Below are 27,251 nucleotides of genomic sequence, written 5' to 3' on the forward strand. Positions count from 1 at the left end.
TTCACAGGCTCAGGTGGATCATCTTGCTCCATAGCCTCCTGCTGCGGTGAGAAGGGCACAGAACTTCCTTGGTCTGATGACAGATTACCAGTCAAAACATTTGACTGCTGATCACCTGCAGCTTGTGCACCAGAGCTTTCCCCATTTTCTGCCGGCATATTAATACTTGGCACAGGAAGCAAAGATTTTCCAGCATGCTGGCCAGAAACACAGTCCAAGCCCACAAACGTTTTTGCTTTGCACTGACCTTGGTTCTTCACACTCTGGTGATGCCTGCCCTCCACTGGCCTCTATGGCCCCTCTGCGCATTGTACGGAAGCGATCATCATTGCCATACTTCTCCTTGAAAGCACCGCTGGTTTCTTTTAATGTGGCCACCAGCCGACTCTGTTTTTCTATTTTGGCCTCCAAAGCCATCAACTCAGGCCACATCTGTCTTCTCTTAGAGCTGTGAAGCCGGTCATTTGCAATTTTTTTATGCTTGAAGTCCAACATTAACTTCGCCAAAACCTCTTCCTCCTTGGCGATTCTCGCAATCCTAGCGCAGACCTTCTTTCTGTAGGCCGACAGGCTTTCACCTTTAGCTGGGCCATTTCCCAGGTCCTCAAACACTGGTATGGGAGGACCGGTACTCTGGCCATCTGGGGGATCCTCCCCTGGGTCCACCCCAGGTTCCTGCATCCACTCTGGGTATAGGGAGTATTCAAGCTCCCTGGATCAGTAGGCCTCACTGGAGCTCAGGAGATCAGCAGTAGTGCAGCCACACCCTTTGCAGCTATAACAGCTTCAACTCTTCTGGGAAGGCTGTCCACAAGGTTTAGGAGTGTGCCTATGGGAATGTTTCACCATTCTTCCAGAAGCGCATTTGTGAATTCAGGCACCGATGTGGACGAGAAGGCCTGGCTCACAGTCACAGTCTCTAATTCATCCCAAAGGTGTTCTATCGGGTTTAGGTGCAGGTCAGTTGAGTTCCTCCACCCCAAACCCGCTCATTCATGTCTTTATAGGTCTTGCTTTGTGCACTGGCCCAAATCATTTGGTGGAGGGGAGATAATGGTGTGGGGTAATTTTTCAGGGGTTGGGCTTGGACCCTTAGTTCCAATAAAGGGAACTCTTAAGACGTCAGCATACCAAGACATTTTGGACAATTTCATGCTCCCAACTTTGCGGGAACAGTTTGGGGTTGACCCTTTCCACTTCCAATATGACTGTGCACCAGTGCACAAAGCAAGGTCCATAAAGACATCTATGAGAGAGTTTGGGGTGAAGGAACTTGACTGGCCTGCTCTTCGACCCGATAGAACACCTTTGGGATGAATTAGAGCAGAGACTGCGAGCCACATCTGCTTGTCCACATCAGAGTCTGACCTCACAAATGCGCTTCTGGAAGAATGGTCAAACATTCCCATAGACACACCTCTAAACCTTGTGGACAGCCTTCCCAGAAGAGTTGAAGCTGTTATAGCTGCAAAGCGTGGGCCAACTCAATATTGAACCCTACGGAGTAAGACTGGGATGCCATTAAAGTTCATGTGCCTGTAAAGGCATGCATCCCAATACTTTTGGCAATATAGTGTATATATATATATATATAGACATATATATCTCTATATATACAGCTGAGCACTAGGCTGCAAGGGTTAAGCCCTGACATTATCAGTTGTTACTTGTGCATTGGAAGCAATCAGCCAAGCTAGACTTCAATGCCCTGCCACCTCCCATCAGCAGGAGTGCAGCATTTCCCTATGACTGTGAAGCAGTCTACAGTAGATAATGGGACTTAAAGTCTGGACAGGGAGAATTATTATGGCCTTCTATTACCCAATGAACTACAGCTCCCAGAAGGGCTTGGGGTGGGGAGGAGAGAGAAGCAGTAACTTCCAGGACTACTCTTGGAATTATGCGGTCTTTTGCCGCAGGAAGTGGGAGTAAATACATCCCCAGAGTCAGACCTGCTGGTGGTTAGAGCCAAGGCCCCAGGCATACCACTGTGAGACCGCAGAGAGAGAGAACATTTGAAAGCATGGGGACTGAGACTGTGTTACCACTGCTGAAAGCCTCGTGCTGCACCATTATTATAGTGGAACTGTTGGGTAAGCCAAGGTACAGAGCTGCACTGAGCTGGGAGAAAAGTATTTCTTCTTAAGCCAAGGGATTCCATGCTGAGTTGCTGAGTCTGCTAAGAGGGCCTTTCAGCAATGACTGCTATTAGGGAGACTGAGCATTTAGGAATTGACAGCTATCCTGAAGCCTGTTACTGCCTGCAGGCTCTCCTGTATTTGTTCTTCTGTGCACCAACAGTATGACTGTGCCCCAACGTTAGCTGTCCAAAGATCCAGGGCTAAAGACTGACAAATTACAGTTGCCTCATAGAGACCTTTTGCTAGTTGCTTAGTTCAGAAGTACTATCCAGTGGTATCACACAGGACTTGTGTAGTTGTGATATCCTTATTCTCTACACAGTTAACTCCAGTCTAGCGGCACAGAACTCTAATGTGAGTTTCTGTGGCATAATGATTCTACTGTCTAGCAGACTATGTCTAATTCTATTTCCTGTATGTTCATTGATGCTCAGGCCTTCACTTACCCCAACTTATGCCAATACATTGAGTTCCTTTACAACTAAACAATTTAGTTCTCATTTTCTGATATAGCTCACTGTCAAGTCAAGGTATCAGGCCCGGGCTCTCAGCCCTTCCTTCTCTGTGCTCAGCTGTCGGTTAATTGCCAGATGTCACGTACCAGATAAGACCAGAACTGTGTGGACTGCAACAGAGGAAACCCAAACGTGTATAAGTGAAATATGATTTATTAAAGAAAGTGAATAATATGAATACAACCACACAGTGCAATAAACCAACCAACAAAGACCCCCAAACAACAACAGACAGATATGTACAATAAATGGGAAATGCAAGTACCGTAAACGATAGGCAGGCCAGGGTCATACACAGAGGATCAGCAAATAACAAGGGCAGTCCAGAATCAGAGTCACAAGCCAGGCCAAGGTCATACACGGGGAGATCAGCAAATGGGATAAGGAACACAGGACAGGGAGAGGATGGATGGATCAGACTTCAGGACAGGAATAATGGTAACAGGTGGGACAGGGTTGGGACCAGGACAGGGAAACAGGATCAGAGCCACGGGTCACAGGTTCAGGGTACAGGGTACAGGGTACAGGAACAGGTTCAGGATCGCAAGCAGCAGGTCAGGGCACAAGGAACAATACCGAGGCAAACATATGACTGCTTGCCAGCTATTTATAGGCCTGTGATTGGCCTCAAGTGACACCTGATTGCAGGAGGTGCTGCCTGCTCCATACTGCCAGGATCCATCCGCTGGTGGACGCCAGTACTGCGGCCCAAAGATGATATAGCATCAGCAGGGAAAAGCTCTCCTGACAGCTCAAAACTGACAGGAGACACCTGCTGGTGGACCTCAGTACTGCACGCCAAGAGACAGATATTATCAGCGGATGGAACATTTCCTGACAGTACCCCCCCTCAAAGGAGCGGCCTCCGGACGCACCAACTAGCTGCTGCTGGGACAAGTCCATGGCATCAAGCTGGGCAACAGGCAGAGTCATAACAGGTTTAGCAGCAGGCACATCAAGCGAGGCAGCGGGTACATCAAGCTGGGCAGAGGGCACAGGCACTCAAAGCTGGTGCAATGGGCACCGCAGGCTGGACAGCGGGCACCGGCACTTCAGGCTGGACAGCGGGCACCGGCACTTCAGGCTGGACAGCGGGCACCAGCACTTCAGGCTGGACAGCGGGCAGGAACACCTCAGGCCGGGAGGCAGGCACATCAGACCGGGAGGCTGCAGGACAGGCACCGGGACGGCAGACTGGCAGGCCGGGACATCAGACTGGAAGGCATCAGACTGGCAGGCCGGGACATCAGACTGGAAGGCATCAGACTGGCAGGCCGGGACATCAGACTGGAAGGCATCGGACTGGAAGGCATCAGACTGGCAGGCCGGGACATCAGACTGGAAGGCATCAGACTGGAAGGCCGGGACATCAGACTGGAAGGCATCGGACTGGAAGGCCGGGACATCAGACTGCAAGGCATCGGACTGGAAGGCCGGGACATCAGACTGCAAGACATCAGACTGGAAGGCCGGGACATCAGACTGCAAGACATCAGACTGGAAGGCCGGGACATCAGACTGCAAGACATCAGACTGGAAGGCCGGGACATCAGACTGCAAGACATAAGACTGGAAGGCCGGGACATCAGACTGGAAGTCGTCAGGCTGGAAGGCCGGGACATCAGGCTGGAAGTCGTCAGGCTGGAAGGCCGGGACATCAGGCTGGAAGTCGTCAGGCTGGAAGGCCAGGACATCAGGCTGGAAGTCGTCAGGCTGGAAGGCCAGGACATCAGGCTGGAAGTCGTCAGGCTGGAAGGCCGGGACATCAGACTGCAAGGCATCAGACTGGAAGGCGTCAGGCTGGAAGTCATCAAGCTGGAAGGCCGGGACATCAGGCTGGAAGTCGTCAGGCTGGAAGGCCGGGACATCAGGCTGGAAGTCGTCAGGCTGGAAGGCCGGGACATCAGGCTGGAAGTCGTCAGGCTGGAAGGCCGGGACATCAGGCTGGAAGTCGTCAGGCTGGAAGGCCGGGACATCAGGCTGGAAGTCGTCAGGCTGGAAGGCCGGGACATCAGGCTGGAAGTCGTCAGGCTGGAAGGCCGGGACATCAGGCTGGAAGTCATCAGGCTGGAAGGCCGGGACATCAGGCTGGAAGTCGTCAGGCTGGAAGGCCGGGACATCAGACTGCAAGGCGTCAGACTGCAAGGCCGGGACATCAGGCTGCGAGGCGTCAGGCTGGAAGGCCGGGACATCAGGCTGCAAGGCGTCAGGCTGGAAGGCCGGGACATCAGGCTGCAAGGCGTCAGGCTGGAAGGCCGGGACATCAGGCTGCAAGGCGTCAGGCTGGAAGGCCGAGACATCAGGCTGCAAGGCGTCAGGCTGGAAGGCCAGGACATCAGGCTGCAAGGCGTCAGGCTGGAAGGCCGGGACATCAGGCTGCAAGGCGTCAGGCTGGAAGGCCGGGACATCAGGCTGCAAGGCGTCAGGCTGGATAGCAGGCAGATGATTGGCAGAATCAGGAGGGTGATCAGGTTCGGCTGGCATGCAGGCAGACTGGAGCAGGTTGGTTGGTGCGGAGGCAGGTCGCGTTACTGGCAGGATCAAATGGGTAGGAAAGAACTTCCGTCTCTTTTTAGATTTAGCTACTGAAGGCCTGTAGGTAGCTGTAGATCTATAGGTAGGGGATGAAGCAGACTGGAGAGAAGGGTTGGAATATGGCAGGGAAGAGGTAACAGTGGCTGGGGGAAGTTCTTGAGGGATAGTGGGCCGTAGTAAAGAGGCCGTTGGATTAAAGGCAGGATATGTGCAGCAGGAAGAAACAGGGTATTGATATTTGGTGGGAAGTAGAGTATATTGGGCTGAAACTGAGGTTGCCATAGGTGATGGAGGAAGAGACTCTTGGGCAGGCAGGTGTTTGGTAGCAGAGAGGGTTAGTTGTGGGCTGGCTGTGGCTGATTGCAAAATACCAGACCATGCTAAAAGTAGTGGTTGTACAAACTGCGGGTTGCAGACTGCCTGTCTAACAAGGGATTGTACGGAATCAACACATTCTATTATCATCTGTTGGGAACAGGCTGTGTAATGCTCAAAAAAGTAAGGGGAATCATCTTCCAGAAGCCATACCAGTGATGCGACTTGATTAATACTGAAAGGGGGAGAAAAATCATCCTGGCCCTCTGGGATGCAGGGCAGGGCCAGCTCTGTGCAGATTTTAATTAACGGCTGAACATCCCCAAACAACATACAGCCCTGATCAACCCAGGAGTGAGCTAAACGAATGGTTTCCAACAGCTGATCACTGGTCCACCCTTTCAGTGTCTGGCGGAGATAGTCACCACTCTCAGACGCCAACAAAGCATAATAACGGATTACCTCTAAATTCATTTCAGTAAGCAACCTGAACCAAGATGGTTCCTCTGTGTAGCCACTTCTGGTCAGGGATGGCCTCGGTATTCTGTCACGTACCAGATAAGACCAGAACTGTGTGGACTGCAACAGAGGAAACCCAAACGTGTATAAGTGAAATATGATTTATTAAAGAAAGTGAATAATATGAATACAACCACACAGTGCAATAAACCAACCAACAAAGACCCCCAAACAACAACAGACAGATATGTACAATAAATGGGAAATGCAAGTACCGTAAACGATAGGCAGGCCAGGGTCATACACAGAGGATCAGCAAATAACAAGGGCAGTCCAGAATCAGAGTCACAAGCCAGGCCAAGGTCATACACGGGGAGATCAGCAAATGGGGTAAGGAACACAGGACAGGGAGAGGATGGATGGATCAGACTTCAGGACAGGAATAATGGTAACAGGTGGGACAGGGTTGGGACCAGGACAGGGAAACAGGATCAGAGCCACGGGTCACAGGTTCAGGGTACAGGGTACAGGGTACAGGGTACAGGGAACAGGAACAGGAACAGGAACAGGAACAGGAACAGGAACAGGAACAGGATCGCAAGCAGCAGGTCATGGCACAAGGAACAATACCGAGGCAAACATATGACTGCTTGCCAGCTATTTATAGGCCTGTGATTGGCCTCAAGTGACACCTGATTGCAGGAGGTGCTGCCTGCTCCATACTGCCAGGATCCATCCGCTGGTGGACGCCAGTACTGCGGCCCAAAGATGATATAGCATCAGCAGGGAAAAGCTCTCCTGACAGCTCAAAACTGACAGGAGACACCTGCTGGTGGACCTCAGTACTGCACGCCAAGAGACAGATATTATCAGCGGATGGAACATTTCCTGACACCAGAACTCATTGTCCCACAGTGGCTCACCTGTTGATCATCTCCTGCTCATCAGTCAAGCCCACAGATCCTGCCTATTTAAACTGCTGGTTAATTTCATCAATTGCCTTCGCCTTGGTCAAACATATCCACAGACTCTCTGCGGTGTTCCTGTTGAAGACATGCCTGGCTGACGTCCCTTTTGGTTCCTGATTCTGTCTGCTGCCTCTGACTACGCTGATCTCTGGCTCCCTGATTGCCTGGCTTGTTTTGACTACATTTACCAATTGTACAATTTTTACCATTGTATTAAAAGGTGTGATTTTTTTTGCATTTTCTGTCTCCGTCTGTTTCATGGTTCCGGAAACAAACACCTGTGCTTGTGTTTCTTTTTGTGTTTTTGGTGATTTTCATTCGGATAGGTATATCAGACAAGCAAAAGGTGTTATCGGAGTCAGGGGTGCAGAACAGAGAACCCAAATTGCCAAGTGACTCCTTCACGTTACCTACAGTGCCTTGTAAAAGTATTCATACCCCTTGACATTTTTCACCAAAAAACGTATATGTATTTTATTGGGATTTTATGTGTTAGACCAACAAAAAGTGGCACATAGTTGTGAAGTGGAAAGAAAATGATAAATGTTTAATTACAATTATTAATTTTCAACAGGATTCACATTTTTCAGCATCAGTTAGTATCCAAATGTCCACCGCAATATCGCAGTCCCGCTATAAGTCGCTGATCGCCGTCATTACTAGTTTAAGACGTTATAACTTTTGCGCAAACCAATCAATATATGGTTATTGTGTTTTTTTTTTACTTTTTTACCAAAAATATGTAGCAGAATACATTTTAGCCTAAATTTATCAAGAGATTTGATTTTTAATTTTTTTATTGGATTTATTTTATAGCAGAAAGTAAAAAAATATATATATTTTTTTTTCAAAATTCTCAGTCTTTTTTGTTTTATAGCGTAAAAAATTAAAAACGCAGTGACGATCAAATACCACCAAAAGAAAGCTCTATTTGTGGGAAAAAAAAGGACATACATTTTATTTTGCTACAGTGTCGCACAGCTGCGCACTTGTCAGTTAAAGTAACACAGTGCCATTTAGCAAAAAATGGCCTGTCATGAAGGGGGGTAAATCTTCCGGAGGTCAAGTGGATAATGTATGCTTTTTCCCCTTTTTGTATGCAGTAATGCTGTGACTATTGATCTTTTATTTATTATATTTTGTAATTTCATAAATTGTCTTTCACTCAGTAGCAATCCAAGCAGGTTCATCCTGCACTTTTATTTAGCAATACAGCAAAAAAAAAAAAAAACAGGTTCAGTGTAGGATTGCTTTGTATAGAAAGTCCATAGGGTGCATAAACAAATTAAACATATGACTGTCTAAGCCACTAACTAAACTTAACAGGTTGGTTCCAGAATAGCATGGTACCTCTTAATGCTCCCCAAAACAAGCAGGCAACTATTTTATAATTTTAAGTGTTCTGTTGGCAGTCAGCCATTTCATCCAGCAGCACACATTTAGAGAGAGTGAAAGAGAGCGAGCCATAAGTCATCAGTCAGCTAATATATAAAAACGCCTGTGGACAGCTGAGAAATGAATGAGGACTGGCAGGTAAAATGTGGACCTAAGAATAAAGGTTTCATCCCACTTAAAGCTCTACAAAGGCTCCAGCTCTAGGATTTAGAACAGATCTTGTTAAGATTGTGAAAAAAAAGAAGCCTGTTTTCTTTGAATCCAATGCCGCGTACACACGACAGGACTTAAGTCCGGCAGACTTTCGACAGAGTTCTGACGGAGTTCTGACAGAGTTCTGACGGACTTTCCGAATGAACGGACTTGGCCACACGCAATCACACCAAAGTCCGACGGATTCGAACGTGATGAGGTATGACTGGACTAGAATAAGGAAGTTCATAGCCAGTAGCCAATAGCTGCCCTAGCGTCGGTTTTAGTCCGTCAGACTAGCACACACACGAGCGGATTTCTGGGTCCGGCAGAGTTCTGTCGGAAAAATTTGAAACATGTTCCATTTCTAAAGTCTGTCAGACTTTTGCAAATCAAAAGTCCGCTGCAGCCCACACACGTTCGAATAGTCTGCCGGAATCATTCCGTCAGACTTTTGATGTTGAAAAGTCTGGTCATGTGTACGGGGCACAACACAAACCCTGTTAGTAAGTTATATAGGACTGACCTGTAAACAACGGCCTGTTCCCACCAGTCCCTTTTCCAGAATGGAACTCACAAACCAATGTATCCAATCTAGTCATACCTATTTATACATTAGCAATAAATTAGATAACTCTCCAGGGAGAGTTATTGTATCCATAGGGGGATGTTTCTGGTAGTGGAACTTCTATGTCACTTTTGTCATGTTTGGATGTTCACTCAAAATTGTTGTAACTGCTATTCACCCAATTTTTGGATTTTACACTTTGGAATACACTAGGTCCTGCTTGTGTTCTTCTACATTTATATCTTGGACAGGGGCGGACTGACCATTGGGCCACTCGGGCACTGCCCGAGGGCCCCATGCCACTAGGGGGCCCCATCAGGGTTTCCAGCCTCAGTAAAACCAGGGACAGTATGTGATTATTTTTTTTTTTTTTTACATCTGTCTCTGAAATGTCCCTTACCGACATCCTTTTGGTCTAAAAATCCAGAGATTATAGCTGCCCCACCTCTCCAGTACCTTCTCAGCCAATAGAAACATGTCTTTCTATACTGTGTGATTGTATACTCTATGTGTGTGTTTCTGTATACTGTGTGGCCCCATAATCTCTGATTGCCTGGGGGCCCCATAATCTCCTATTGCCCGGGGGCCCAATGATTTGTCAGTTCGCCCCTGATCTTGGACATTATCTTTTCACAGAATATATGTCAATATGTATTCTTACATTGGTTACTAATTTTTCACGTGTCAATTTTATTTTTGATATTGATTACTTTGTTAGCGCTGCACATTTTCTATACATATTTCTGTTTATTTATACAATTCTGTGCTGGCTGCTATTGTTTAGACAACACAGTATATTTTGTTGCTTACCTTCAGCTGTCATAAGAGCAGCAATTGATGCAGAAATGTATAGAAGAACGAGGATGGAATTGAATGTCAATAAGGGATGTCCAATCCAATTAACAGATTAAGCTTAAAAATGTTACATATAATATAACCAGTAATTTTGTTACATTAAAAACATACACCTAAATATCACATTCACTGCTGAATTAATGTGCACCCTTGTGCAGCCATTCATGAGAAAGCACCTGATCAGTTATTTAGCAGCATCATTTAGAAGACAGTATGATGCCCTTATCTGGTGACGATAAGATTCCCTGCAGGGCATGGTGGAAAGTGAGGGGAGAACCATAACAGAACTCCAGCAATTCCTAAGGGAAATAAACAGAATGTATCTGATTAGAGTAATACCCTCATATCAGCTATCTCAGTAGATTGAAAACTCAAGCTTTGGGAAGATTTCAGGGTCTTTTTTTAGCAGTTACAATTACATTCTCAGTCTGTTGAATTGGACGGTAAGCCATATAATTTTTACTTTGACATTTCTGCTTTTATCGATTGCTGACCTTGTACAACACTATGCTGCAGCTCAGGAAATATGGAAACAATCAGTAAATATGAGTGATAAATACCACTGCTGGAGGGACACTGGAAGAATGTACAAGTTCAAAAATAGAAGTTTTTCACTTTCACAAAGAAATTGTAAAAACCTTTGAGGGAGCATTGCTAGTGTTGGACTGTGCAAGACCCCACACCAATCAGCTTAAACCTTTTTTGGAGTGGGCAGGGTTTTGCCATTCACAACAAAGCCAACATGTTCGTTTCCCAGCAGCCTTGTTGGAAAAATAGCTGATCATGAGAAAACTAAGGATAGGTAGACTTACACAACTGACTTTCCCAACAGTTTAGGACAGAGCATAAAGTTATTTAACCACTTCAGCCCCGGACCATTTTGCTGGCCAAAGACCAGACCACTTTTTGCGATTCGGCACTGCGTCGCTTTAACTGACAACTGCGCGGTCGTGCGACGTGGCTCCCAAACAAAATTGACGTCCTTTTTTTCCCACAAATAGAGCTTTCTTTTGGTGGTATTTGATCACCCCTGCGGTTTTTATTTTTTGCGCTATTAACAAAAATAGAGCGACAATTTTGAAAAAAACGCATTATTTTTTACTTTTTGTTATAATAAATATCCCCCAAAAATATATAAAAAAACATTTTTTTCCCTCAGTTTAGGCCGATACGTATTCTTCTACATATTTTTGGTAAAAAAAATCGCAATAAGCGATTATTGATTGGTTTGCGCAAAAGTTATAGCGTTTACAAAATAGGGATAGTTTTATAGCATTTTTATTAATAATTTTTTATTATTTTTTTTTTTTTACTAGTAATGGCGGCGATCAGCGATTTTTATTGTGACTGCGACATTGTGGGGGACCCATCGGACATTTTTGACACATTTTTGGGACCATTGTCATTTATACAGTAATCACTGCTATATAAATGCAGTGATTCCTGTGTAAATGACACTGGCAGTGAAGGGGTTAACCAGTGGGTGGCAGTGTAGGGGTTAAGTGTTCCTAGGGGTGTGTTACTAACTGTGGGGGGGTTGGGCTTTCATTTAGTGAACACTGATCTCTGCTCCAATCACATGGAGCAGAGATCAGCGTTACTAGTTGCTAGGCAGAATGGAGAAATGCTGTTTACTCGGCATTTCCTCCATTCGGCCGCTCCGTGAGATGATCGCGGGGATGCCCGCGGTGATCGAGTCCGCGGGTCCCGCGACCGGACTCACGGGGGTCCCGACCAGCGCGGGAGCGCGGCGGCGCGCCCCCGATGGCAGGGCGGCATTGAATATTGGACGTACCTGTACGCCAATATGCCTGCCCGTGCCATTCTGTCGACGTACATCGTCGTGCGCTGGTCGGGAAGTGGTTAAACTCTCCTAATCTTTTCCCAATATAAGCCTCAATCTAGATGCAGTATAAGCTAGTGATGTACCAAGTTAAAATTGTACCTTCGTTCTAACGATCGGTGCTTCAGCTTCTTCCTCCGCTCACAGATCATACGTATGACGCACGCGTGTTGCGTTTTATATACAATGTGCATGCGTGAAACTCCGCCCACCCCTGATATTTTTTTCTAGTCTATTCCCCGCCACTTCTCTTTTGGCGCAGTGGGGAGAGCACATGGCGGAGACACAGCAGGTGTGCACTAATAATTCCACTAACGAGGAGGAGGACAAGGAAAGCCCGGAGCCGGAAAAGTCCCGATCCCGGAGGAGAAGATTTAAGGCCTCAAATATGTCTTTTGTAGAGATGTTGGAGATGGTGGACATATTGAAGAGGAACGACTATGATGGGAAGTATGGACCTTACCCAAACCCAAATATCAGAAAGGCCAAGATCATGATTAAAGTTGTGAAGAGTCTTCAGAAGAATTTTGGGGTACGACGATCCAAGGATCAACTGAGGAAACGCTGGTCAGAGCTGAAACTGAGGGAGCACGATCAGTACAGAAGGTTCAAGCGAGTTCTTCAAAAAAGTAAGTAGTTGTCGTGTGTTCATATTATTATTATTGCTTGCATACTGCTCCATGTGCTTTGATTTAATGTTGTACAGTTTAAAATGGCCACTTTCATGTTCATGGGTTCAATCGTTCGTAATAAACATCGTTCGTTCGCCCACATCAAAGACAATGTTTTGGCAAGTTGCACTTAACTACATTTGTTCAGGCTTATTTCTAGTCAAAGGAAGTTTGTTGTCTAGAGGACTTTGTAATAGAATCAAATGCAAGCTTGATTCAGTGTAAAGGAAAGGACACTCAGTAGCTGTTTACACATCTGGACTCAGGAGCACTAGTGTGGGACACCAGACCACCCTTTTTATTAGAGTGTCCCACATATGTGCTCCAGTGGATACTATATAGGTGTCTCCATCTGTCAAACTTTCACAAAACAGGTAAGTATTCCAGCTTTAGAAAGTGTCAAAAATAATGTTTTCAGCTTTGAACTCTGCCAAAAAACACAATTGTATGACACTTCCAAGCAATGTTTCATATTCCTATTTCTGCCCTCAAATATCTGTGTGCTAAGTAAGGATGAGCCGAACACCCCCAGGTTCGGTTCACACCAGTACCTGCGAACAGACCTAAACTTCGTGTGAACTTTAGAACCCTATTAAAGTATATGGGACTCGAACGTTCAAAATCTAAAGTGCTAATTTTAAAGGCTAATATGCAAGTTACTGTCCTAAAAAATGTTTGGGGACCTGGGTCCTGCCCCAGGGGACATGTATAAATGCAAAAAAAAGTTTTAAAAACTGATGTTTTTCAGGAGCACTGATTTTAATAAATAGTGAACAATAAAAGTGTAATATTCCTTTCAATTTCATACCTGGGGGGTGTCTATAGTATGCCTGTGAAGGGGCACATGTTTCCCGTGCTTAGAACTCTCCCTGCACATAGTGTCATTTCTGCAGAAAAAAAAATTCACTTAAAATCACTCGCGGCTATAATGAATTGTCGGCTCCCGTAATACAGAGAACACTCATTGAAAGTCATTGATAAAAAAAAAAGCGTGAGGTTCCCCCAAATTCAATTACCAGGCCCTTCAGGTCTGGTATGGATATTAAGGGATGGATGTGCTGCGCTGGATCAGATCAGCCATCGCTGGACCCCGGAGAGATGATCATCCATTGCTGGATAGCCAGGGTGGATTAACACCACTGGAATCTTTTTTTTTATTTTTTTTTATTTTTAATAAAGGAATTTTTCAAAAGTGTGTTTGTCTTATTTAACAATTTTTTACACTTTCTTTGTGAAATGGTAGGGGTACTTTTGTACCCCCTTACCATTTCAAACAGGGGTGGCTGGGATCTGGGGGTCCCCTTGTTAAAGGGGGCTTCCAGAATCTGATAAGCCCCCCGCCCGCAGACCCCCACAACCACCGGCCAGGGTTGTGGGGATGAGGCCCTTGTCCCCATCAACATGGGGACATGGTGCTTTGAGGGGTCACAGACCCCCAAAGCATCCTCCCAATGTTGAGGGCATGTGGCCTGGTACGGTTCAGGAGGGGGGGTGCTCTCTCGTCCCCCCTCTTTTCCTGCGGCCTGCCAGGTTGCGTCCTCGGATAAAGGATCTGGTATGGATTTTTTAGGGGACCCCATGTAAAAAAAAAATTTATTTGATGCGGGGTTCCCCTTAATATCCATACCAGACCTGAAGGTGTTCTCTGTATTACAGGAGCCGACAATTCATTATAGCCGCGAGTGATTTTAAATGAATTTTTTTTCTCCAGAAATGACACTTTGTGCAGGGACAGTTCTAAGTACGGGAAAAATGCGCCCCTTCACAGGCATACAATAGACACCCCCAGGTACAAAATTTAAAGGAATATTACACTTTTATTGTTTCACTTTAATCATTATTAAAATCACTGCTCACGAAAAAACTGCAGTTTTTAAAACTTTTTTTTGCATTGATCCATGTCCCCTGGGGCAGGATCCAGGTCCCCAAACACTTTTTAGGGTAGTAACTTGCATATTAGCCTTTAAAATTAGCACTTTAGATTTCTCCCATAGACTTGTACAGGGTGTTCCGGGGCTTTTCGAATTTGCCGCGACACACCCCAAATTGTTTACTGTTCGCTGAACAGGCGAACAGGCAATGTTCGAGTCGAACATGAGTTCAACTCAAACTTGAAGCTCATCCCTAGTGCTAAGTATTCCTTTTTTACATTCTCATAGGGGAGAGAAGACTCGGAACGTCTGAGGACACCAGGGACCCCACACCTCCCAAAGAAGGGGAAATACCAAAACCAGAAGCAGAGGAGGAGGGAGAGGTTGTAGAAATTGGTGAAATTGGCACCACAACAGGTGAGTTTCTGAGACCACAGCTTCAGGTAAGCTAATCAATGTATGCCTGCATATTTATAATACACAGTGTTTTTTTGGTTTCTTTTTAGGTGATGTGGATGTTGTGGAAGAAGAATCGCATTTTACCAATGAAAGTGCCCAGATCTTCATGGGGGGAGATAATGGGGTGCAATCGCGATTTAGATAATATCAAGAAAAACATCAATGATGTTAAACAAAACGTTTATGTTTTAGGGAGAATCTGAAACACCCAAAACTAGCTAGCATGCATTTTCATTTAAAAAAAAAACACTTTTATATTTTTAGAAAAGCCAAATTTGCAAAATGCACACAGTGTGTCAACATGTGCGATATCCCATCATGGGGGATAAATCTACTTTTTTTTTTTGGGTGAAACCCCTTCCTTGCTACTAAAGTGGCTGAGATGAAGCGGTTGCACCCCCCAAAACACATACATTGATCCCCCATGATGGGAGATAGCACATGTTGACATTAGGCATGGGATCAGGAGGAAAATGGCCACTTTGATTCACAATTTGTGTGCATCTTCCAAATTTGGTTTTTACAGGGGTGACACCCCATGTGATGAAGGCAATATCAACACAGTTTGTACATACTCATGTCTGATATTGTCTTCACTTTTCAAAGTTGAACTTTGTAAGTTCCTGTGTTCTGTATGTTATGCTTTGATACATGCCTGTTTCCACAAAAACGCCAAGTTATATTAATGTTTCCAAAAATAATGTTATATACACCAAATATGTTGGTTTGTTGTAAAACCCTTTTATAAGCGCACATGTGAATGTGATTTGAGTAAAAAGTTTAACTATGAACAATGTGTGGCTTCCTTTTTCAATGCGCAAAAGCAGTATTTGTAGTAAAGTTGTTGTTTTCTGTGGCAGTGGGTGTTATTTACTAAAGGCAAATCCACTTTGCGCTCCAAGTGCACTTTTGCAGTGCACTATAGTGCATAGTGGATTTGCCTTTAGTAAATAACACCCACAGTGCTTTTTAATTTGCCCCAATCACGCCATTTTCATGACTTCACATATTTCTGTCATGGTGCTGAAAATGAGCAATATTTTTGTCAGTAATGCACTACATACATTAACAACAAAAACAAGTTGTGTGTGTAGCAGACCCACAACATAATAATACTATCTGAAGAAGAGACTATCACCTCATCTCACACAGAAATTGGATTTGCACTGTTGAAGAAAAAGGCCTAAAAAAATAAGCAAAAAAAAAAGCTAGGAGACACCTTAAAACAAACCCAAGCAGTAAATTAAAACAAAAAATTATTGCAGTTTGAAAGAAAAATGTATTTAGCCTCTCAGCTATTGTCTGGCATATCAATGGCCCCCTACTCACAAAGTACTCCATATATCTTGTTCTGACTTTGCGGGCGCTTTGGGGAGGCAAGCCAGGACGGCTAGCTTCAAGGGCCATCAGGTTGGCATTTTCAGGTAAGTCTGCATCAGGCCCAACTGAGGCCACATAGTTCGGTGAGTGTTTCTTAAAAAAATTGTGCAGAATGCAGCACAAAATGATTGAGTTTATATTCCTCCATGTGGATTGAAGTCAAAAATAGGGGGAACTGGGAGGCCATTATCCCGAAAGTGTTCTCCACTACTCTTCTGGCTCTGGCCAGCCGGAAATTAAAGACCTTCTGGTCCAGGGTTAGGGTCCTCATCGGGAAAGGCCACATCAGATGGTTTGCCAGAGCAAACGCCTCATCCGCAACGAAGATGAAGGGGAGTCCTTCCACATTCTCCTCTGGAGGTTGCAAGCCCAGACTGCCACTCTGGAGACACCAGTAGAACTCCATCTGCGGAAACACTCCACCATCTAACATCCAGCCATTTTTCCCCACCTCCACATACAGGAAGTCATATGACACCACCCCTAACATCACGATACCATTATACCCTTTGTATTTATAATAGTAGGACCCCGAGTTGGGGGGGGGGTGCCAATGCAGACGTGTTTCCCATCAATTGCACCTCCACAATTGGGAAAGTTCCAATGGGTGGCAAAGTTGGAGGCCACAGTCTGCCATTCCTGTGGCGTTGAAGGAAACTGTGGAGTCAAACAAGAAAAAAAATTGTAATTTTGCACATCAACATTGCAAGTACATTAGACACAAACATTTTTGCCCAATATCAGTATATCATTTTTTTTAAATGAGTATTTAAAACCAAAAGTATAAGGTCCCCTTATCAGATTCCTCACCCTTCCTAACCCTTTCCACTTCATTGAGAGCTGAATGCATAAATAATGTGTGATACTTTGGCCAGACCCTCCTTACTTACACTATTGGCAGCCCACTGGACAGGTAAGAAGTGTCATAATCCAAAAAAATAAAAATAATGAACAAATGGAAGCACATTTTACATTCTGCTATTACCTATCAAGATAATATTAGGAGAAAAAAAACTTAAAACAGTAACATTTGAAAGTATTGAGGCAGGCCCTTGCACTACATGCTTTGGTGAATTCATCCATAAATCTTACCACAAAAGAGGTAGGTATAGTGTGTATTGGGTTTGGCAAAGTCAGTAGATAGAGGATTGGTATCAGCTGACTTAGCAGTTGGGGGAGGGGGTTTCCTAATGACTTTGGCCCACCAAAAAAACCTCTGGCACTCTGCATGATTTTAAGCACACACATAACATTGTACAGATTTTAGGGGGTGTTTAGGGGAAAGCAATACTATGGAGCTGACAAAATATATTGCTAAGTGACTAGGCTAGAGGCGTATGGGCCCAGAAGAGCATGCTGGGGAGGTTAGTGAAGGCAAATATGCATGAAGGACAAAAAATGAACTTTAAAAGCTTCCAGCATACATGAGGACAAAGGGGCACAGCATATAAATTACAGCATATTACAATCATGGTAATTAGGGAACTATGAAAAAAAAAACAATACATTAGCAAACATTCAATACATAGAATGTGATGTTAAAGGAAAAATCTTACCTTAATATAGTCCTTCTGCAGGACCTGTATGATGGCAAAACAGGTCTCTGGAATAATGATCCCCAGAGCCTGGTGGGAGATGCCTGTGGAGGTCCTGAAGGCTTCTCCCTGTCACCAAGTACCGCAAGGTACAGCATTCAGTTTTCCACGTGCATGCTCCTGAAGAGTGGATGAATCCACAAAATGCATAGAGCTACTATATGCCACTTTTATGTCAACTATATGTTTTACTTACTCAATGATCACTTGGAACATGTGATTTGTATTTTTAATGGTCAATTGTTATTGCTGTATATTTATCCATTGAATGGAATACATTGGTTTTCTTGGTGTACTCATGATTACCCTCATGCAACTTACCACTGGTTTTCCAATAAATTTAAATGTTTTACACCTGCTCGCTTCATTCATAGTCCCAACCCCCAATCCTCCTGTTTGTTTTCTTGTAGGGTGATTGTTGGTCTTTTTATTTTTGCATTTAGACAAGTTATCAGCATCCATGCTATGTAAGAGAATCCTGCACAGTGATGGGAAACATGTTAAGAAGGTCAAAAATAGTTTCGATAAAAATTTATGGCATATACGTACATATTGTGAAACCACTTTGTTCCATTTGGACTATATCAAATATAACACCCTACCAAAAAAATAAACCCTGCTAAGTGTACATAATAAAATAGCAGACCAAGGAGCTTATACATGTCTCACCAAGAGTTCCCAAAAGAAAAGGAATTAACAGGTTCCTTAGCTCTCTGGTGTATACGTAAAACTGAAAGATAAATATTGGATGGACTGATCATTTAAAATATAATTTTGTCATAAGCATATCCATGTGGCAGTCAATTTTTTTTTAATTGTGCTTACACTGTACCTAGGCATGAGTTCTCCAAGCCTACAGCCAGATCTTTGTTTCATAGGGCAAAGAGCAATGTGCACTGTTTAATTATCCATAGGAGTCTCTAAAAATATGTTTTAGTCCCTTTGCACTAAACTGCTGGTATCTAAAATGTAATTATCTGTTATGGAAAACTGCACTACCAAATGCTCACAGAGTCCTAAAGAATGGGTCTTCACAAAATTAAAATTTTCTTGAATAATTTAGATATGAAATCTGCATGGGGATGAAATATTTTTTCAATTTAGAATGTTTTCCTATTTTAGAATATTGGAAAGTACAAACAAGAATGATTTATGGACCACTATAGCAAAACAAATATTGTATTCTGTTAACTGTATCTGGTAATTGCTTGTAATGATAGTTTTCAGCATAACAATTTCTTATGTTACTTCATAGGCTTTCATTTTGAATGGTCTTAACATTTACGTGCAGGCCAAGCGGAACAGCAAAAGTGGCAATTACAGAGATTGGGACAAACGGTATAACTTTGACAGAGGTGCTAACTATGTCTAGCTTTTATTCACATAGTTTAGTATTTTCTTTTTGTTTTCAAGAGAAAAAACCTGTTGCCACAATTGCTTAGAACATGTTAGCTGGAGTTAGGTTTGCTTGTTGGTTGCCATTTTTTTTTTTTAGCCTCTTACTTGTATTCCATATACAATTACATATCTATCAAGGTTACCCTGTTCACAGGTTGAGAACATTGATACATTATTTTACATGGAGAGTGACAGGAACAGCATGTAATAAATTATGTTAAAGGAGAGAATCAACTCTTTCAAACTCAAATGAAATTCAAACAAAAACGACTGTGTTAATGTTACTGGCAGAATGTAACATGAATGTAGTTTTTGATACTTACCAATTTTTTCACTTCAACTACTGTTGTTGGTGCATTATATTTATTATATAACCAAATCTCCCCAGTATCTCAAACTACAATGGATCTCACAGAGATGTTGGTATGCTGGTATTGGAAGGACAAATATAATATGAGAAAGATCAATAACATATTCTAAAATTATCCTTGGCATGTTTTTTTTCTTCAAATAATTTACTAAAGGAAAAACAGCAAATATATCACAATCTGTACATTATATAGCTTATGCAAACCCTAGAAACAAGAAAACATAGTGTTACAGCAAGACAACAACAACTCTTCCCAGATGCAATAAGAAAGTGGGTATAGAAGTACCCACCATGCTGCATAATAAAGCTATTATAGACAAGATTGGTTACATCTGCCCAGTTAAACCATAATGCTGTGCATTGAGGGGGGCGGATTACCCAGGGGATACAGAGTTATAGCAGAGGTCCTTAAAGCGGAGTGCCACCCAAAAGGGGAAGTTCCACTTTAAGCATTCCACCCCCAGCCACATTTGGTATGTCATTTTTTTTTGGGGGGGGGGGGGAGCAGGTACCTAGTTTTGACAGGTACCTGCTCTCACTTCCACTCGGCTACCTAGGCGACTCGAACAGAAGTTCTCCTCTCCACCTCCCTCCCTGCAATCTTCATGTCTCAAAAGATTGCCCGCCCTAGCGCCGGCACACTTGTAATGCCGGTGCTAGGGAGAAAAGAGGGAGAGAGGTGAGGTTTTGGGTGGTCGCTTTGCTGGATTGTAGGACGGGTAAGTGTGTGTTTATTAAAAGTCAGCAGCTACACTTTTTGTAGCTGCTGACTTTTAATAAACACATAAAAGACTGGAACTTCACCTTAAATCTGAGTGGCATTTGAAGGTACAGGAAGCAGGTAGTAGTGATAATCATCAATAATAATTAAGATAACCCTTAATGGGGCCTAGTCTTTTGTATCAAGAGGGTCTTTCAGTAACAATATCATGAAAGGCCGGCATCTGGTGTTGGTGGGAGCCCATGGGATGTGTGGGGGAAAGGAGAAAATAAAGAGAATAGCAACAAAGGACAATACCTGAAAATATCAGGGGAGGACAGGGGAGGGTGACCCCAGGGGGGAGGGACAAACAAAGTGTCTCAATGGGAAATTCCAGAGACGCATGCTGACATGCAAGTCAAGGGGATAATAGCATCTCGTCAAAGTCAACTGGTAGTTAGTGGTCCACCCATGGTTTCCACAGACTTTCACATTTTCTCTACCCTATCCACGAGGACTGCCCCGACTTTGGCATGTATCATTACCCGGGTAACTCAGGTAATACTTTCCAAGCCTTTGCAAAGGAGTTTTTTTTTTTAAATTAAGAACAGTTACAATATTTATGTAGCATGAACAGTTTATGCAGCTTTTTACAAAATAAAGGGAGACAGTACAGTTACTAAACAAAGAGAAGAGGTTTAGGAGAGCTCTGTTCATGAGAGCTTACAATTTAAAAATAAGGCACAGGATATACAAAAGATAAATTGCTGTGAAGTTGATGAAGAAAATTAAGTTTCTGTTTTAGGATAAAGAGACGAGTTTTCAGGAGTTGCTTAAAGGTAAACAAGGTAAGGGATAGCTGGGGAGATTGGGGCTCCAGAGGATGGCTCTAGAGAAGTCCTGGGGATAAAAATAGGATAAGGTGACAAGGGAGCTGGAGAGCAGAAGGTCTAGGAAGGAGTAGCAAGGATGATTTGTCTGATATTTTGAGATGAGGTTGGTGATCTGAGGATTCTTTTTTACGTTATTAAAGTTTTACATTTTATTTGTCAGGGACTGGCAGATAGGTTTGGCAGACAATTGAATGGTTAGTGAGATGGATGAGTCTGGCAGCAGCACTTATGTTAGACTAAAGGGGGGTAGCCTGGGTTAAGGTAGGTCTAGGAGCAGAATGTCAGTAGTCAAGGATTTAAAAAACAACTATGACATTGCAAAGAGAGAGATCATTGAGGTAAGGTATATTTCTCAATGTTTTTTGTCATTTGTGAGAATAGAGATTAACATAGAATTAATGGCAACACTTTTTTATTTTCATTTTCGATAGAGTCAGGGATAGATTCAGGAAAGCTTATAACCCTTATCAGTTTCTTTTTTGCTATTTATGTCCCATTGGGATATTTTCCACCCCTTCCTGTTCCACAGCCAAAACAGGAAGTGAGAGGAAATCCCTCCAAAGTTAGGAAATTTCTGGGTGTCACCAGGGATATCAGAACCAGTATCCTCTTTGGAAGATTTTTCCTCTATTCCTTCCCCAATGAGAACCAAAATTTGATATTATATCAAAGATATATTTTCTTTCACTTTTGGTGATAATGGTAAACATGACAAATAGAGGGGGTGAATCTCCTTAACAGGGACACAAGCAGCAATAAAAATCTAACAGGTGCTCTAATCCCTCACTACTCTATCCAAAAATAAAACAAAAAGTTTTGCCTTTAGTTATACTTTAGGCTTGTAAATATATCCTTGTGTCCTTGTTCTTTTTTACTGGCCCCTTATTGCTGCTATAGCTGTGAGCAGAGATAAAAGGGAGCTAAGGAAGCTAACCTGTAATTGCTGCAAAAGGACTACATGATTAAAGTTATCGGAAACGTGTGTTTTTGGAGTTGACTGGGTCTAGCCTACCAACAGATAGTGAGGTAGCTGAATATTTTTAGATAGTGCCTTTATTTTTGATTTATTTATTTTCTTACCTGAAACTAGACATGTGCAATTCGTTTTGTGCTGAATTCGTTTTTTAACGAAAAATTTTAACAAATTTTGATAAATTTGTTAATTCAGAAATATCCGAATTAACCTTTTCTTACCTGAAACTAGACATGTGCAATTCGTTTTGTGCTGAATTAGTTTTTTAACGAAAAATTTTAACAAATTTTGATAAATTTGTTAATTCAGAAATATCCGAATTAACAAAAATCCATTTACAAATTCTTTTGAAAATTCGTAAATTCGAAAATTCGTCAATATGTAAATTTAAAATTCAAAAATCAAAAATCTGAAATAATAACTAACTAATAATGACTTAACTATTACTAAATAATATTAAATTAAGGGTATTGGAATTTCCTTTCAAATTTGTCTGTTAGTGAACGTAACGAATATGAATTTATCTGAAGTTACGAATTATCCGAAATAATGAATGCCGTATCTAAACGTATGGAATGGAACAAATTAATAATAATAAATAACATATAATAATAAAAACGTATTATTATTATTATTATTATTATTATTATTTTTTTTTTGTTAATTTGTTCCTTTCCATATGTTTAGAAGCTGCATTTGTTATTTTGGATAATTCATAACTTCAAATAAATTTGTATTCGTTACGTTCACTAACAGCAAAATTTGAATGGAAATTCCAATACCTATAATTGAATAGTTAGTTATGAGTTAGTTACTGTATTTATCAACGTATAACACGCACTTTTTTTCCCCTGAATACAGAGGGTAAACAGTACCTATGTGTTATACGCCGATAATATGTTTTACCAACAGGGGGTGGGGATCGGGCAGACCACCCCGGGAGCCACCAATTGGGGGGTGTCAGTTCCGGCCATACCGCCTCTCCTGTTCCTGGGACAGCGCTGCCTGCATAGTCTAAAGTTGAGGAAAAAAAATCACTTGCTAGCCCCTTGTCCTACACTGCTCCTCCCGAGTCAGTGTCATTGTAAAACAAAGCTTCTAAATATCTCAATAGCTTTGTTTTTTCTAACTGCTCTCCTCCTCCCGCTACTCCTCCAGAGCCGTCATATGACCATCTGTGTAACATCAGAGGAGAGTAGTCATGTGGCCAGGTCAGTGAAAAAAATGGAGCTAATGCAGTATATGGAACCTTCGTTTTACAATATGAGTGACACAGGAGGAGCAGTGTAGAAGGGGCTGGCAGTGTTTTTTTCTTAACTGTAGAGTATGCTGGCAGTGCTGTCACAGGGGGGCTGTGTACTGGATGGGAGGCTGTGTACTGTGCAGGGGGCTGTATACTGGATGGGGGGCTGTGTACTGTGGAGGGGGTTGTATACTGGATGGGGGGCTGTGTACTGTGCAGGGGGTTGTATACTGGATGGGGGGCTGTATACTATGAAGGGGCGAAGGGGCTGTATACTGGATGGGGGTTGTGTACTGTGCAGGGGGACGGGGGCTGTGTACTGGATGGGGGGCTATGTATTGGGGAGGGGGGTCTGTGAAAAAATGTTTTCCTTAAACTTCCTTCTTAAAATTGCAGTGCGTGTTATACGAATGAAACTAAAACAAACACATTTTATGGCAATGCACACATCTACCTGCAAAGTTTATTAATAAAGCAGGTTGCATGTCAGTGAGAGACACCAGACCCAACAATGCAGATGAGCTGAGGACCGCTATCAAAACAACCTGAGCTTCAATAACACCTTAGCAGTGCCACAGGCTGATCTCCTCAATGCCAAAGCACATTGATAAAGTAATTCATGCAAAAGGAGCCCCGACCAAGTATTGAGTGCATACTATACCATACATCGATATCATTTTCAGTAAGCCAACAATTGTTTATTAAAAATATTTTTTTTCTATTGGTCTTATGTAATCAATTTTTCTGAGATACCGAATTTTGAGTTTTCACTAGCTGTAAGCCATAATCATCAAAATGAAAAGGAAGAAATGCTATATAGATCCGTTACACACAGAGTGATATATTTCAAGCATTTCTTTCTTTTCATTTTGATGATTATGGCTTACAGCTAGTGAAAACTCAAAATTCAGTATCTCAGAAAATAGATTACAAAAGATCAATAGAAAAAAGGATTTTTAATAAAGAAATGTTGGCTTACTGAAAAGTATGTCCATGTATGGTATAGTATGCACTCAATACTTGGTTGGGGGTTCCTTTTGCATGAATTACTGTATCAATGCAGTGTGGCATGGAGGTGATCAGCCTGTGGCACTGCTGAGGTGTTATGGAAGCTCAGATTGCTTTGATAGTGGCCCTCAGCTCATCTGCATTGTTGGGTCTGGTGTCTCTCATCTTCCTCTTCACAATACCCCACAGATTCTCTATGGGGTTTAGGTCAAGCAAGTTTGCTGGCCAATCAAGCACAGTGATACCATGATCACTAAACCAAGTATTGGTACTTTTGGCAGTGTGGGCAGGTGCAAAGTCCTGCTGGAAAAAAATAGGCATCTTCATAAAGCTGGTATGTGGAGGGAAGGATGAAGTGCTCTAGAATTTCCTGGTAGAGGGCTGCATTGACTTTGGACTTGATAAAACAGTCCACAGTGGACCAACTCCAGCAGATGACATGGCTCCCCAAATCATCACGCACTGGGGAAAAGTTTGAATTTCATTTGGAAATCAAGGTCCCATAGTCTGGAGGAAGAGTGGAGAGGCACGGAATCCAAGTTGCATGAGATCCAGTGTAAAGTTTCCACAGTCAGTGATGATTTGGGGAGCCATGTCATCTGCTGGTGTTGGTCCACTGTGTTTTATCAAGTCCAAATTCAGCACAACCCTCTACCAGAAAATTCTAGAGCTCTTCATGCTTCCTTCTGCTGACCAGCCTAATGGAGATGCTGATTTTATTTTCCAGCAGGACTCCATGCCACACCACATTGATGCAGTAATTCATGCAAAAGGAGCTCCAACCAGATATTAAGTGCATACTATACTGTACATGGACATACGTTTCCATAAGCCAACATTTCTGTATTAAAAATGCTTTTTTTTATTGGTCTTATGTAATATTTGAATTTCCTGAGGTACTGTAATGCATCTACAGTATCTCACAAAAGTGAGTACACCCCTTGCGTTTTTGTAAATATTTTATTATATCTTTTCATGTGACAACACTGAAGAAATGGCACTTTGCTACAATGTAAAGTAGTGAGTGTACAACTTGTATAACAGTGTAAATTTGCTGTCCCCTCAAAATAAGTCAACACAAAGCCATTAATGTCTAAACATGTCATGTAATGTTATTTACTAAGCTCTGTAGCACCTGCACTCGTGGAGTGCACAGTCTTTTTTCCTTTAGTAAATCAACCCCTATGCATACCTGCTTTGCTCCATGGTTTCTGTTCTACTGACAAGTGTTTTTTTGATCATAAAGGTCCTCTGTGGTTAGAAACCGTGATGAAGAATCTAAATACGAGTCATCCCTATGGTTTCGTTGTGATTTTACCTATGAGGCAAAGATGCTAAGTGTGAACCATCCCCATGGTTGGCTGTGACTGCAACCTGTGTGAATCCTGTAGCAATATTATCATAAAAAAAAATAAAACTGGTATTTTATTTTATTTAATGAAACCGTTTTTGTTTTACAGGTACTTGGCAATTGTACATCCACTGAAGCCTCGTATGAATTACCAGACTGCTTCATTCTTGATTGCCCTGGTTTGGATTATTGCTCTGCTTATAGCCATACCTTCAGCATATTTTGCTACAGAATCAGTGCTCGTTATTGTGAAAAACCAAGAAAAGATATTTTGCGGTCAGATTTGGCCAGTTGACCAGCAGCTCTATTATAAAACCTACTTCCTCTTTATTTTCTGCATTGAGTTTGTCGGACCAGTTGTTACAATGACGTTGTGCTATGCCCGGATATCTAGAGAGCTTTGGTTCAAAACGGTGCCTGGGTTTCAGACAGAACAAATACGGAAACGTCTTCGATGTCGTAGAAAGACAGTCTTTGTGCTCATGTGTATCCTTATAGCTTATGTCCTATGCTGGGCTCCATTTTATGGATTTGCGATTGTTCGGGACTTTTTTCCTATAGTTTTTATCAGAGAAAAGCATTATCTGTCTGCTTTCTACATTGTAGAGTGCATTGCAATGAGCAACAGCATGATTAACACAATGTGCTTTGTGTCTGTTAAAAACAATACCATTAAATACTTTAAGAAGATCATGCTTCTGAAATGGAGATCCACTTACAACGGAAGTAAATGTAGTGGAGAGATAGAAATTAAGACAAGTGCTGTTCCAGCTACAGAAGAGGTTGACTGCATTAGGTTAAAATAACATATTTATACTGATTACTACAAATCACTTTGCAGCAGTTTGACTAAAGTGTGGATTGTACTGCTTATGCGTATTTTGTATTGTGTGAAAATGTTGTGAAAAAAAAAACACTCATATTTTTACTTGCATTTATTCAAAGTAATTACATCAATCTAGGTGTTTCACATGTTGGTGGTTAGTAATATATTCTCGTGAATTATTTTTATGGATTGGGTTACTGATGGCTGTTGTTATATTTCATGTTTCAAAGGATTGCACCTAAAAAATGCAAATTAAATAATAAACTACTACAACAAAAATGGACAGCCTAAAAGAACACAATATATATAACAAAATATATAACAAAAGCAGTTCATGAAGAATTGCTATTAGTTGTTTATTCAGTTCAAGTCTCTTTCCATCAAAATTCCCATTTGTGTAGACTAGACATTTACAGGCACTAACTACTGACAGTAACATTCAGCAACAAAATACAGATTATAATCATATCATTAAAGACTTTACAATACACACTAAATCCTGGTACACATGAATAGTTTAATAAAAATTACAGATCAGGTTGGAGCTGCTGTACTAACAGTCCATTGTTAGTATAGCAATCTCCCTCTGTTGAGCTGTTCTGTTATGACCCCCCATCGGTCATTGGCTGAGATCGCTGATTGGAAAACGGTCGGCCACTGGTTTTCCAGCATTCTCATCCAACAGAAGCCGGCCAAACAGCTTCTGTTGGACCAGCTGGCATACACA

General features: G+C 42.5%; 1 protein-coding gene across 1 annotated transcript in view; it reads left to right on the top strand.

The window, feature by feature from the left end:
* The window catches only part of PROKR1 (prokineticin receptor 1), an 80,778-nt gene extending 53,973 nt beyond the window's left edge, over positions 1–26,805 (top strand). Inside the window, exon 3 of the mRNA XM_077485937.1 lies at positions 25,808–26,805. Coding sequence (XP_077342063.1) covers positions 25,808–26,504 — 697 coding nt within the window. The 3' untranslated portion in view covers positions 26,505–26,805. The remainder of the gene's footprint in view (positions 1–25,807) is intronic.
* The last annotated feature ends 446 nt before the right edge of the window (positions 26,806–27,251 follow it).

The sequence above is a fragment of the Lithobates pipiens genome, unplaced genomic scaffold (genome assembly GCF_037356315.1).
Source record: "Lithobates pipiens isolate NorthernLeopardFrog02 unplaced genomic scaffold, aLitPip1_a1.2 Scaffold_18, whole genome shotgun sequence".
Lineage (NCBI taxonomy): Eukaryota > Metazoa > Chordata > Amphibia > Anura > Ranidae > Lithobates > Lithobates pipiens.